This window comes from Harmonia axyridis, chromosome 2 (genome assembly GCF_914767665.1).
Source record: "Harmonia axyridis chromosome 2, icHarAxyr1.1, whole genome shotgun sequence".
Lineage (NCBI taxonomy): Eukaryota > Metazoa > Arthropoda > Insecta > Coleoptera > Coccinellidae > Harmonia > Harmonia axyridis.
Genome location: NC_059502.1, coordinates 19757910 through 19772237, shown reverse-complemented (window position 1 = coordinate 19772237; position 14328 = coordinate 19757910). Strand labels below are relative to the sequence as shown.

At 34.2% G+C, this 14328-nt stretch overlaps 2 protein-coding genes across 2 annotated transcripts; one reads left to right on the top strand and one right to left on the bottom strand.

Moving 5' to 3' along the window:
• Positions 1 to 7: 7 nt before the first annotated feature.
• LOC123672123 (snurportin-1) lies at positions 8 to 3370 on the bottom strand. The gene is made up of 5 exons (XM_045606113.1): positions 3121 to 3370; positions 2774 to 3014; positions 2426 to 2617; positions 1555 to 1935; positions 8 to 657 (listed from the first exon to the last, which is right to left on the bottom strand). Exons 1-5 carry the CDS (start codon positions 3264 to 3266, stop codon positions 628 to 630), a joined length of 990 nt encoding a protein of 329 aa, XP_045462069.1. The 5' UTR covers positions 3267 to 3370; the 3' UTR covers positions 8 to 627.
• Positions 3371 to 3494: 124 nt separating this feature from the next.
• LOC123672122 (inner centromere protein A) lies at positions 3495 to 13696 on the top strand. The gene is made up of 7 exons (XM_045606112.1): positions 3495 to 4792; positions 6043 to 6688; positions 6885 to 7339; positions 7814 to 8046; positions 9834 to 10091; positions 11535 to 11888; positions 13367 to 13696. The coding sequence occupies exons 1-7, from the start codon at positions 4015 to 4017 to the stop codon at positions 13442 to 13444; spliced, it is 2802 nt and encodes a 933-aa protein (XP_045462068.1). The 5' UTR covers positions 3495 to 4014; the 3' UTR covers positions 13445 to 13696.
• The last annotated feature ends 632 nt before the right edge of the window (positions 13697 to 14328 follow it).

The window sequence follows — 14328 nt, the reverse complement described above, 5'->3', positions numbered from 1 at the left end:
TATAAAGTGTTCTCATTATGTTTTTTATTTCATTAAAATATACATAACAATATAGAATACATAATATATACAATAGCTATTATTGCAATTAAGGGAATATTCAGAGTACTTTTCCTGAGATTAGCTAGTTACATTCTGAGATATATAGACAACCAAAAGATATGTATTCACATTAGAATAGAATTTTTATTAATCTTTAAGACACAAATATGAATAGGACAAGTCAACAACAAAAAGAAGAAAAAATGATTATTTTAAATACGAAACATGACGATGGACAGTGTCCTAGGAAACCGTAACTTCAGGTTCTTTGTAGCTTATCCAAATATAAAGTATACTCTTCAGCTTGTCTGCAAAAATACCTTTGAAAAGATTCTGATGAGTGAGATTGCTGAATAGTCGTGTTTGGATAATCTAAACGTGTTACAGGACATGTGTTTCACTAAAGTTGGTTGTTTGAAAAATTCATCTGTTCGTCAATATTCAATCAGAAAAAAAAATATAAATACATTTCCCTTGGCCTCAGTCCTGGGTTTTTAACTAGTCAACCTCAGGAAATAAACTATACATAATCCCCTAGTTGTAATAATAACTCAAAGATACAATCAAATTTTGTATTAAGTCTTCCTAATTCCTTGGACTCTCCTCAGTCTCCATCTGAAAAAAGACCAATTACTATCATATACTCAAGTACACTGCCAAAATATATTTGAATTTTTTTTTTATTCAACAGCAGCATAGATTCCAAAATCACTTATGGATATTTGATGGTTAGGTTAGAAAAACCTTTTAAAATTTTATTTTTGAATTATAGTTTCGGTGTTACATTCGTTATACAAAAATTAGCAGCTAAGTGTACATAGGGTCGTTCTTGGCGTGGCCATTGACAGGGGCGGCAGTACAGTCCCCTTTCGTTACAAAGTATGAAATGGGAAAGAACTTCATATTTCATCAAATAAATCTCCTGGCAAATGGCAAACCTCCTACGGTCATTTAGATAAAATAAAAGGCCCATGCCACTAATTTCAAGGGAGGAAGCCCTATTGCAATTCAACATCTTAAAGTGTTTTCTTATAGTCAAACTAGTGGAGACGGGGTATAATGATATTTCCATTTTTATCTTTCCTCGATTTCTATCAACTCTAAGGGTGTGTTTATGCAGTATCAATTAACACTTAACATGTTACAAATAGCCAAAATGACACAATTTGTGCAGACCAAATAAGAGTAACGCAATTTCATGTCATTCAAAGTAATGATAATAAAATGAACATGATAGATACAAACATTGATATAATAATGTACTACCACAGCTGTAATTAATATTTGTATACAATTTTGTTTCGTCTCCAGGCGTTATCTGCAAACAATGTTGCACACAATAAAAAAATTGCTTTCATGTTGAAAGTTGATCAGCATCTTTTTGTTAATTGGTTTGGCTACATAAACTTATACTTGTAAATTGTTACATGTTATTTGATTCCTCATAAATGAACCATTAAATTGAGTAGCTCATAGTGATTTTATTCAAATGAAGTAGGAATTACTACTTACCAATTCCATTTGTGATCTCCTTTTACGTTTCTCACTAATATTCATCAAATATGATTTTAAATTAATGTAATTAGATGGCCGTTTCTTGTCATATTCTTGTGGAACGTCAATATTCAATACTTCAGGTAACATAAAAGGTTTCAACCATGTAATCAAAGGATTCAAACCTGATATATATGGAGATTCTCTGTGATAAAAAATTAATCCATCACAAATGACTTCATTCTTAGTTTCATACAGCCACATTTCCGATCGTATAGTCTCTATATCAGCAGGATACTCTGATAAAAATTTGAATGTATAAGAATTTTTACCATAAGGTGTGAATTCTTCAGGATTTTCTAAAAACCTGGATCTCATCCAACAGTGCCTCAGTTCAGCCTAAAAATCAAATCAAAATATAAAGGAAATGAAAAATGCTGTTTACTTATGACTATTCCTCAATCAAGAATGTTCACTTCAATACGGTATTTAGACATGTAATTTTCAACTTTTCACTATTGAAGGAACATTTGACGGAATTTCTACTTTTTTATGAAGCATCAAATATGCAAAGGTAATACAGACCAATAAAGAATTAATGATTCAGAATTTTTTAGCTGTCAATGTTCTCTAAACCCCAATTTCCTATTTAAAATTAAGTTGATAGTAGATTTATTGATCTGTTTTAATGAACAGACTAGAGAAGCTCTTCTCATATAATAATAATAATAGTTCATTAAACATAAACATTGATATCTTTTTATTGAATTAATATTTAAATATAAAACACCCTTACAGAGAATTCCCAACTTACACTTTACTGACCATTTGATAGCATCAATAAAGAAGTTATCTATCTATCTATTTAAATATGTGTATACAATCTTACCTCACAGTCTAAAAATGAAACAGAATTCCACACGAGCATGTCCAAAATGAAAAAAGTGTTAGTTTTTTCATTGAAAATACAATCTAACACTGACAATCCTCCCTTTTTTGTATATTTCCGACTACCTCCTGGTAAACTTGATATGAAGTGAAATAACTTTTGACCAAATTTATTAAAACATTTCGTTTTGCCCTAGAACATTTTCACTATTGTATAAATTTGTAACACACAAGTATGAAAGTTACTTGAGAAAAAAAGGGTAAAGCAGTGAAAGATATTTTAAACTAATTGTTGGTAACAATTTACCTTCCAAAATCAAAAATTACAGTAAAAATAATTATTAATTACCATGTTCGATATTATAAGACGTCTTTTACCAACTGGACAAAACTTAACTAACCATTTATCTGATAAATCATCTGGTATTTGTGTAAACCATTCCGACATTGAAACACGGAATCTAATTTTTTTACGTCGAGGGGATTTTTCCACCTCCATTAACTCGCCTTCTGTTTCATCACTTGTACAATCATATTCTTCAAAAAGCTCAGACAAATCACGACGTTCATCAAAGGCTGAACTGTGTTTCCTGAATATTTAAAATTAGTTATCAATTGCTAGGCAAATGATCATAGACCTCAGTCCAACTAATTAATTATTATTTTATTTATTATAATTTAGTTGTTGATGCTTACTCTTTATGTGCATTCAGGAAAGTTTCTCTTCTCTGTTGTAAAGTGAGATTTGAAGTCTTAGAATTGTTCTTGTAATATTGAAAGAAATTCGATTTGATTGAGTTGTCTGAATGAAATTTTTCCTCATCGGTTGTATGATCCTCCATGTTTCGAATTATATCAAAAATAAAATAAAATAATTACAATTAATAAATAGTAGTAGTTTTTGTTGGGCAAATAAGGAGGTTATGAGGTTGACAACATTGCGCATAGAATAAAATTAATATCTCGAGGTTTTATTTATGAATGGTTTCACTAATTTTATTCTTACACTATTATGAGTTTTAAAAATATGTAATATATATTCGTTGACAACTTTTTGAAAATGAAATAATATAAACAATTTGTTGGTCCAGAGAGAAGTTTTCATTTTCGCCCATTTGTTACTGCGATCATCATTTGAAATGCCTATAAAATCACAACGGTTCCTAGGATAAACCAAGATCAGTTGCTGGTTCCAAGGGCTACTTTAAGTTCCTCTTTGAATTTTCTTTCAATATCCTCAACTTTCTTTCCCAACTTGTTGAATCATATTTCGTCGTCCTAGAAACGGAAACAATACAAACAGTAATTCACATCGGGTAAACAAACTAAGATTACAGCAGAAATTCTTCAGAGTTTTTAGAATTTAATTGCGAATTGAGGAAAATGGTTATTGTCTGTGATAGTGCTGAGTGAAGTTAAACAAAACATAATGATATATTTGATGAACTTTGTCATCGGTATTGCAACTGGGGTTAAAAATTCAAATCGTAGAAGAAGTAACTATAGGAAACCAATTGAAAGGTCGTTGTAGGATCAAACATTATTATGATATACTGGATGTAAATAATATTTGAAGGAAGTAACATAAGCATGGACTTTGGAGATTACGATGTACTAGGGGATATCTTATCGGATGGCAGTGATGACAGTTTTTTTGATGAACCTAAACGTACGACAAAATCTTCCGCTCCAGCTAGACAAAGACAAACCGAAATAAAAAAAGAATCTAACCAAGATGATTTGACTGGCCTTCCAACATCAACCAAGACCAGTATGCATCAGGATTCCAAAGGAAAAATTGACTGGCTTGGTCTCGACAAAAAGGATAATATAGAAACGGAAAGAAGAGATTCATTAACAAGAACAAAGAAAACTACAAAGAAGATAAGCTTCGAAGATGATGATATTTTGGGTACCTTAGGATTCAACGAAAAATCGGATAAAACTAAAAGAACGGATAGCTCTTTAGCACAAGAAACGAAAGATAAGAAAACTGACTTACTTGAAAGTATCTTGAAAAGTAATACTAGAGAAAAATCCAATGAAAATGCGCCAAAAGTAGGTATCACGGCTGCCAAAAGTATCGGTGAAGGTTATGCAGCTTCTGCAACTGCCAATAATACTGAATTATTAAGTTTTCCGAGAGAAGGAAGGAGAAAACGAGTCACTTCAGGTTTGGTAGATCCGTTGGGTTTATTTTCTGAACAAACAAACGAGGAACCACATAGTCATGTGAGTGCAACCGATGGTAAACAGGCTAGAACTCGTTCGTTTTCTTCAGGAGACACCAAAGACATTGATACAGTGTCCTCAACAAAAAGTCAATTCGGAGACACCAGAAGTGTCCCGAATCTCCTTGAACCCCAAGGTAAATAGTAGTTATTAAATAATCCTCTATTATTCCTTATGTCACTGAGTATATTATCTCATACTTTTCTTCTTCTTAGCTATCATGCATTTATCATTTCATTGGCATATCCCTTTACAAAAAATAATAATGAATGTTATTTTTCTGCAAAAATACCAGTTGTAGTTCTCATGTTTGGTTTCTAAAAATAATGGAGGTCAAAGTTGGACAAAACATAATAGTCGGGTGAAACAGGATGTAAATAAATATTTGATAAAAAAGCAGGGCCATCTGACCATCGCTATTGTGATGATTGCTGGCAATCATCAATCGCTGCAACTAGCGTTTCTTCAAATAGACCAGCGAAAGTCTATAAAAGTAGAGGTACTCACTGATGGAATCGTCATTTTGCCACTCAATGATCCCTGCCAAATACACCTTCCATCTTTATAGCGGAGCATGGTAACTTTGCCTCAGATGCGCAGCCCACGACGCCATCTTTCGGCCAAGCAAAGACAATACTATTCATTTTGACCGGTGGTTAGTGAAGATTTTTTCATTTTAAATGAGAAAAATAAATAACGATGTCATATTAGGATTTCTCGTGATTCACTGCTAAAAAATCTGCACCCATATTATTTTTGGTCTTGCAACAGTAGTATATCCCGGGAAGTTATGATTGATGCATGAGCAACGCGCATCGAATATTCGAAAAAGCTGAACTCGAAATAATGGAGTCCCAGGAATTTCACGTTTGCGCATGAACAAGACCAAAAAAGTTCAAATTCCTATGAAAGTGGTACTTACCATCCCATCCGAATATTCATATCAAATTTCATCAGAAACGAATCAATAGAACAAACATATGATATATGAAGGTTATTTCACATGTGCGCATGCTCAACATCAAGCACCCCATATCTGAAATTATCCATGCCAAAGAAATCAGATGAAATTTGTGGAAATTGATGCTGTTACAAACATTTTGCGAACACTAACCAACAGGTATCCACAAAATCATTCAGTTATTCAGAAAAGTCTGAAATGCATTTCGCAATCGGAAATATTGAAACCGGACAAAAAAATGTTTTCATCCTAAAAGTGTTTACCAAGCTCTATCTATTGCTACTACCTACTTTGCAAGATTGGATCAACAGGCTCTACCAAATAACGTTTTTACGTTATTTGGTTAGTTTTATTCCACTCGCCGAGAACTTCGCATAATAAGAACGTAACCTAATTCACGAACCTACATATAATTTTCTATTTAGGAACACCTGATTGGCTGGGACTCTCATCAAAACCAAAAACATCTGAAAATGACTGGACAGCGTCTTCGTACACCAAATCGAAATCCGATATAACAATGAGCGACAGGACTGAAACAGTTGGTAATATTGGCAAGACCGCAGAAAAAACAGTTGAATCGGATCAGACCAACTTTGAGACATCAGGCTTCCAAACTCCATTATCAAACGCCTTGTTAACGCACGAGAAGTTCGCCAAGTCGCAGATCGAATTCCAGAGTGCAGCAGTGTCCCTCCAGCAACAAGAATCCCAAATTCTGATAGCCCTTCAAATGAAGAAATACGAGGACAGTCTTATGGAGATACAGCGTCAACAACAAGAGATCCTGATGAAACAAGATAATCAGTTCAGCGCCCTGCTGGAGAGACAATTCGCCAAACAACAAGCTATGGAGAATGGACTGAAAATGCAGCAAGAAAGGATTAATAACCACATTCAACTTCTTCTTACCCAACCGAGGACGGACGGAAGTGTTTCCCAATTGAAGGAAGGCACTGATAAGACTAGAGAAATTGCGGAAGAAGAGTACTTGAAGGCTAATGAAAATCTGATCAACAATTTGAAACAGCGACATCATGAGGAACTATTCATTTTGGAGGAATCTTATAAGTGAGTAGATGATATGATATAAATCATTTCATTTCCTGAAAATTTGAATAAAATAAATAGATAGAACACTGAACACAATTCTTTGTTCAACAAAAAACCTAATATTTCAGTGCCGATTTGAAATTTCGCTTTTAAAAGCTCCTGACATCAAGTCAGTAGTTTTCTGGATTTTTTTTTAAATATAGATGTCTTCCAGAAAACAAATATCCGTCCTGGAGGATTCTTCGCAACAAGTAGAATCCAGACTGAAGTCAGAATTAGAAGCAGTCATCTCAAGAAATGAAGTGAACCTAAATACATTAAAGGAAAACTACGAAAAAGAAATGCAAGCTATGAAAAAGAAGTTTGAGGACGTAGAGAAGCAACATGTTGAAGAATTCAAACTCATTCGAGACAACCATTTACGAGTGATGGACGAGATGAAATACGAACAGAATATTTTAATCGAGAATTTGAAGGAATCGAAGAGACTGGAATCTTCAGTGATTAAGGAATCCGGAGATTTTGGAAGGATGCTGGACGCTAATATTCATTTGTTACAGAACAACAGTCAGATATTGCAAAATGTTAGTGGTCAAGTTGAGACGCAGTATAGCGTTATTAACAGTGCGAGAGAAGAAGCGTTCAAGGCCAAGGAGAAAGAGATCGAGAGTATGTTTCCTTATTTCCACAAGAAATATAATAGTTATTTATAATACAAGTGCAGAAGGCATTGATATTCTTCCACGAGTTCAAAATTCAAAAACGAGCCACGAAGTGGCGAGTTTTTGAAGGAACGAGTGGTAGAATGAGCCTTCTGTACGAGTATTATATATTATTTTCTCTAATTCATTTCATTTTTATCGAAATTTATTAAATATTTCCATAAATATCATTTAGTGATTTTTACATTGAAAAATGTTGGTTGGCAGAACTGATTTCTTTAAGGCAAATTGATGAATTGACAGATAAAGCCGTGACGGAATGTTCGTAGTACCAACATATAATAATAAAATATAACCATGAAAACTGTGCGTTTCTGATATATTCTCGCACGATTTTGTTCTACAAGATGTGGAAGAATGAACGGAATAACCACAGAATTAGAGAAAATGCTTTTCTTATTTATTTTTTTTTTCATTTCAGTGATGAGAACCACCTTGGAAAAGTGCAGGGAATCCGCAGAAACAGAAAGAACACATCTGTTAGGATTGGTACGAAGTTTGGAAACGAAAATTGCTGAACTCAATCAGACAACTAGGGAGGAGCGTTGGGCTATGCAACAAGCTGTGTCAACTTTAGCATCGAGATCGGCAGCATTCGATAGGGAAATGGAATTTTCCAGGGCTTCCATTGAAAGGGAGAGAGAACAAGTGAAGGTAAAAGATCATGAAGTTTTTGAGTTCACAGTGATCATATTTAAGATGTCTAAAAACCAGGTGTATGAACTGATTAGCTTTTGTTTTGCCAATTTTGAGAATATTAGTTAAGCTTCGTTATGTCAACTGTAGGTAGCGCTATCAACAAATTAATATTCTTGTTATTTATTATCTACAAGTTTTGTGCCATTATATACCTATATGTATATCTTTCATTATAGTTATGATCTATGGAAGTAATTCTTGTAATTGAAATACCAATAAACTCTCTCTATTACAAATATTTGAATTCATTCCAGTAAACGTTTCGTGTTTTGTTTCACGACTTTGCACGATCATACTCGTTACACGTCGCTTTTGATTGGTCAGTATCAGGTTTTAATTAATGTATCCAATCTTTTGACGAAAAACGAAAAAAAGATCGAAATGACAAGTATGACATTGCGGCGCCGCCACGAACTAAAACTAATATTTTCAATTTGGTCGAATGTCATTGCATTCAAAATTTGACGAGTGCATTCACCATGTTTTTAGACATCTTAATCATATTATTATAATGAAATTGTAGTAACCACACTTTAATCAGTTATATCACAAGAGCATAGACAATATTCGATTATACACCGAGTCACGAGACGTAGTTCGCGAAACATCACGAGAGCGCAGCTCGAGTGGAGTTTCGTGAACTACGTCGGGACCGAGTGAAGAGGTTCGTATAATCGATATACAGAGTGTTCCAAATTAAGTCGGCACTCCGTTATTATTGACGCTACGATGTCGGTTAAATGGGCAAACTGGTAGCATTTTTAGTGGCCTTCTCGATGCTAAACACAAAAAAATTGACAGTCGCGTTGTCATAATATTTCTAAAATGATATTTTTGTCAATGGAACACCCTATATTTTTTCATGCATTTCGTTTCGTATTAACATTCTCAACAACAAAGCTCATTTAACTTTTTTTCGTAAAGGTGAAAATAAGATAAATACTAATAGGAAACGTTTATAACAAACAAATATAAAGCGCTATAAAATATCGAGTGAATGTTCAAAAACTCCGCCTTCTTGCTGAACACATACTTGGGCCCTTCTATTGAACTATTGATTCACAAAATGAATGCGACTAGCGAAATGGCTTTAAGATGGAAATTATCGTTTTGTGTATTAGCTTTTAATAGCTAAATGGTGTCAATTGAGTGGTGCGACATGATGATCACGGGTTTCATGACTTCACATCCCAGCGCAATTTTTTCTTTTTACTGTCTTATTTTGCTATTAGTAACAAAATATTTTCATTAGTATAAGTAGTAAGTACAAAAAATTAGTGTTTGGACAATCATGAGGTTTTATTCGCCAAAACAAAGAAATTTTTTGTACTATAGTGAAGAAATAAATATTTCCAAATAATTCGCTCATTTTCCACTTTAAGAAGAAAGGTGATATGAGCTTTGTTGTTGAGAAAGTTATTACGAATCGAAATGCATGAAAAAATATAGGGTTTTCCATTGAAAAAAAAATCATTTTATGAAATATTATGACAACACAACTATCCATTTTTTTTTGTTTTCGGCATCGAGAAGGCCACTAAAAATGCTACCAGTTTTCCCATTTAACCGAAATTGTAGCATCAATAATAACGGAGTTGGCAATGGTGCCGACTTGATTTGGAACACCCTGTATATTGTCTAAGCTGTTAGTATTAACTAATAGGGCTGGTGTAACATGTTATATAAACAATGCCTTCATCTTTTGTTTAATTGCACTCTTTTTCGTAACTTTGAAATTTCAGACATTGAAGGAGTCGCTACTGGCAGAACAAGAAAAGATGATGATTCAACTGACAGAGGAGAAATTGAGTATTTCAGCTGAAAAAGCACGACTGACAACCACCAGTAAACTTAACGTTCAGTTCGATACTCAGAAAGCGAAGGCTGAGCTCGAGGCCGCCATTCAGGTGGCCAAAGATGCTGCCGAAATGACAGACAGAGAAAGGGACACTCTACAGAGGAGGATATTAGAGTTTGAATCATTGAAGAGAGTTATTAAAGTGAGTTGCTTCCGATATGTGAATCGAAGGTGTAGGAAGAAGCATCGCGATCACTTTTGAAATTAAAACATTTTAGTTCCTTTTTTTTTTAATGTTCCCACGCAATCTTTCTGAACAACTTTGGATTTTTGTATGTCTGCACAATTCCTTGTGACAGCCTTTATTTCTACAATTTGATTTCAATAAAATTTAATATGGATTTTAGTGTGGGTAGTAGGATGGTATTATAAACGAGTCCAGTTTTGCCAAATAAAGGATAGGTACGTTTTGCTCTTGCTCTTTTTCTCAAAATTTCGCGTTCTAGTTACTTTTCTGATTCTGAATAAATTTCATTGAGTATTCGTATTGGGTCGTGAGTGGTCCCTTAGGAACAGTGGCGTACCCAAGGGGGGGATAAGGGGGATATATCCCCCCCCAGGATGAATATCCATTATATGTATCAACGTTAGGTGGCCATTTGAAAACGAAACAGACGAAATTACAGACGAAATAAAGTTTTTCGATAGAAATGCTCGGACAGGTCGATTTCTGTTTCGAGGGGGACAACTTAAGATGTAGGTTACGGACGCATAGCGCTTCAACCCTTGCTGCTACAACCCCCACCCCCAATTTTTGAACAGGGAAGATGGGGTGAGTGATACCTCAATTTAAAGGTATTTTTATACTGATTTCAGCACAGTAATTGTTTTTTCATTTTATGCATTAGTTCTCGAAATATTCATGCGTTAGTTAGTTAAGAAGGAAGCCACAGTCATGGTTGTTTTGAAGCTCGAAATGTCGATTTTTCACAAAACACTACAAGTGCCATGAAAACACCACTTCATTTTCAAATACTTAGTTAAGAATATTTCGAGAACTAATGCATAAAATGAAAAAACAATTACTGTGCTGAAATCAGTATAAAAATACCTTTCAAAGGAGGTATCACTCACCCCATCTTCCCTATTCAAAAATTGGGGGTGGGGGTTGTAGCAGCAAGGGTTGAAGCGCTATGCGTCCGTAACCTACATCTTAAGTTGTCCCCCTCGAAACAGAAATCGACCTGTCCGAGCATTTCTATCGAAAAACTTTATTTCGTCTGTAATCTCGTCTGTTTCGTTTTCAAATGGCCACCCTGTATATCAAAATCTCATTATGAGTAAGCAAATTTCTTTGGAAAACTTCTTTAAAAGGAGGAAAATTTGAATTTTTTTTTCTTTATCTCCCCCAAGGCTCATGTCTGGGTACGCCTCTGCTTAGGAATTGGAGTTTTTTTATTCATATATGAAAGGGACATAGAGAAAAGAGCACCCAATAATAATGAATTCATTAACCTGTATCTCAAGAACAGATGCTGATAGAAAAAATCAGTTGGCATTTTTTAAATCATCCCAATAAAATTCAAATCGAATTTCCATAAAAATTCATCATTTCAATACCAACTTTTTTCTTGTTTTCGAACAGGACAAAGAAAGGAAATTGGTTTCTAAAGAAGAAGAACTGTCGGAGTTGATATATGTTTCTGAACAAAAGTATAAAAATGGCGAAAGAGCTCTGAAGGATGCTAAGATGACCGAAGCCAAATGTAACGAAAAGATGAGGATTTTACAAGATCAACTGCTCCAGCTTTCCAGCAGAGAAAAAAAGGTGAGCGAAGAACAGATAGCCTTGTCGAAGGAACGTTTGGAATTGAACACGCTGATAAGGAGGAAACAAAATTGCAAACTGTGTTCAGCAGAAGGCTTGAGGAATGAAGAACAGCGAAACGATTGGACAAATTACAACAATAGTGACATCAACATTCCTCCTCGATATGAGGTGAGTTGAGATAGATCCATTTGTTCATAATGAAGTTCATTCGGTTTTGTTTGGTACCTACTATAAGTACTAGATTAATCATCGTGCGTTACTGCGTTGAAATGATTATATCCGTTCATTTAAATCGAGTCCTTTTATCGAAATATTGACAAAGGTTGAAGTACCTCTACTCTAATATCTCTAATCCACGAGATTCTCATTTGCTTATACAGACTGTCCCAACCCCAAGGTTCTTGACTTTGGGCGGTTCAACTGTTCGTTCAACAACACCTTTTGACGGTAATTTCAATATTACATTACATCGTGAATATTGAACCGATTTTGAAAATTTGAACTGGGTTTTGTACAAAACATAAATTACTATCAAATTAACTAACACTCGGCAATCGACATCTTTTCCCTATTCAAAAAATGTTTAAGAGGGTGTTTTTTCTTAACAAACTCATGATGAACATTCAAAAACAGAAGTTGACCGTTTTTTTTAAGCCTTCGAAAATTCTTCGTTTCTGATGTGGGGTCAAATCTTCGTTGGGACACCCTGTATATCGGGTGTCCCAAACTCGATGGCCTATTAGACGTTTCTGGAAAACTAATCATAATTTTGAGCTGAAAATTTGCATATTGGGGTTTGAGACAATGATCTTTCTCCCTAAAATATTTTCAGATCTCTACAACTTCCGGTTATACCGGAAACAGACTACTACTTCCTTATTTCAATTGGCACACCCAGTATATTATTGCATCATTAGATAGCTTTTTTGATGGCAATTTCGGCAATATGCCATACCTTGGGTAAAAATTCAACGGTTCATGAGTTATTGGGATTCTTATGAAAAAAAAGGTGGCGATGAGGACTCACATTTTTTTGAATATTTCAGCAGAAAAAGCCTTTTTCGAAAAAAATTTGTTTTGTTTCGTTTACGCAAATACGTAGTATTATAAGACTGTTTTTGGCTTGGACCAAAAATGTACAGGGTGTTTATAAGAGGATCATGAACTTGGACAACTCAAATTCATCAAAACTCAAGATTTTCAAATTAGAACCTATATTTTTCATTATTTCAGTCGATTCGGCACATATACCCCAATACCTGTGCCTCTTTCTGATTTTGAGCCATCGGTATACCATATGGAGGAATTTTTGTCTAAGCGATTAATATTTCGGAATATTGAGTGTACTGAAAATTAAAATATTTAATATTTCCAACTGTCCCAAATGACCTCATTCAATACGTAAAGCTTAACGTGACGAAATAAAGAATTCACGAGTTTCAGATTCCTTCAAATAAGTTTTACTTTCTGGTATTGTATATACTTGGAATTAGAAACATTTGCGATTTGCGGGAGTTACTCGCTAACTTCCCAAAATTTCATGACGATCGGAAGAATAGTGTAATAAAGCATAAAGTACTAACATACATTCATTTTTTTTTTTATCAAAAGATAGAAGATAATAATCAATTGCTCTAAATCCTCAGGTGACCGAAGCTGAAATTTTTAGACTTCAATTTGAAGATAAAGAAGAGGAACCAAGAAGCACAAACAAATATGCTTGAGAATGTTACTTCCCAATGGAAGCGAATTGAACTGTCATAATATTTTATATGAGGTACGTCTCTCGAGTAGCTACCTTTTGTCAGTGCCAATTGTATTTTTATTCGTATTCAAAAAAACAACCTCTAAAACAGGTTGATTTTGAGGTTTTTCGATATTTCACAATCGTATTTCAGGAAAACACTTAAGAATCAATAAGAATAATATTTTATAATCGAAAAGAATCTGAGGTACCCATATGAAATAATGAAAATATAAATAAAATATTTTTTCAAATGGAGATGTTTATTTTAACTTTCTCCCATTCTAATCATTTCAAATACGTCGAAGAGTTCGGCAAATTAGTGCTCTAGCCCCTAAGAATTGCTTAAGAGCTGGAAATCGTTTTAAGCCCTTTTGGGGGTCCTGAATATCTGAGTTTGCGACGATTTCTAGGTTGTGCTTCAGATTTGAGAGCCTAAAAACCGCGGAATTTTCGCATTTTTTTTTTCAGTATTTCGCTCATTACTATATCAGTTAGAAATATTCAAAGGAAGTTGTAAGGCATGATCAAAGGAGATGATGGACTATGAACTGTTCAATATCGTGAAGTGATGTCATTACTGGAGAGTGGAGAAGAGGCACTACTGAACTAGTGAAGGTCATAGCAGGGAAAAAGTTATGGCAATCGATGCCAAAACTTTTTTGGAGGTGGGAGTAATATAATAAATCGGAAATTGGGAAAACCTTCAAAATCAAGTCGAACCAAATTCTACGCGTAGTGTGAGAGGTTCGAATTATTGGTAGCTCATAACTAGATCTTTCAGCAGTTTCTTTGTTTCGGACGTTAAATATATTGATCATTAATGCTACATAAATTAAGTGGTTAATACGCTTTTCAAATTTG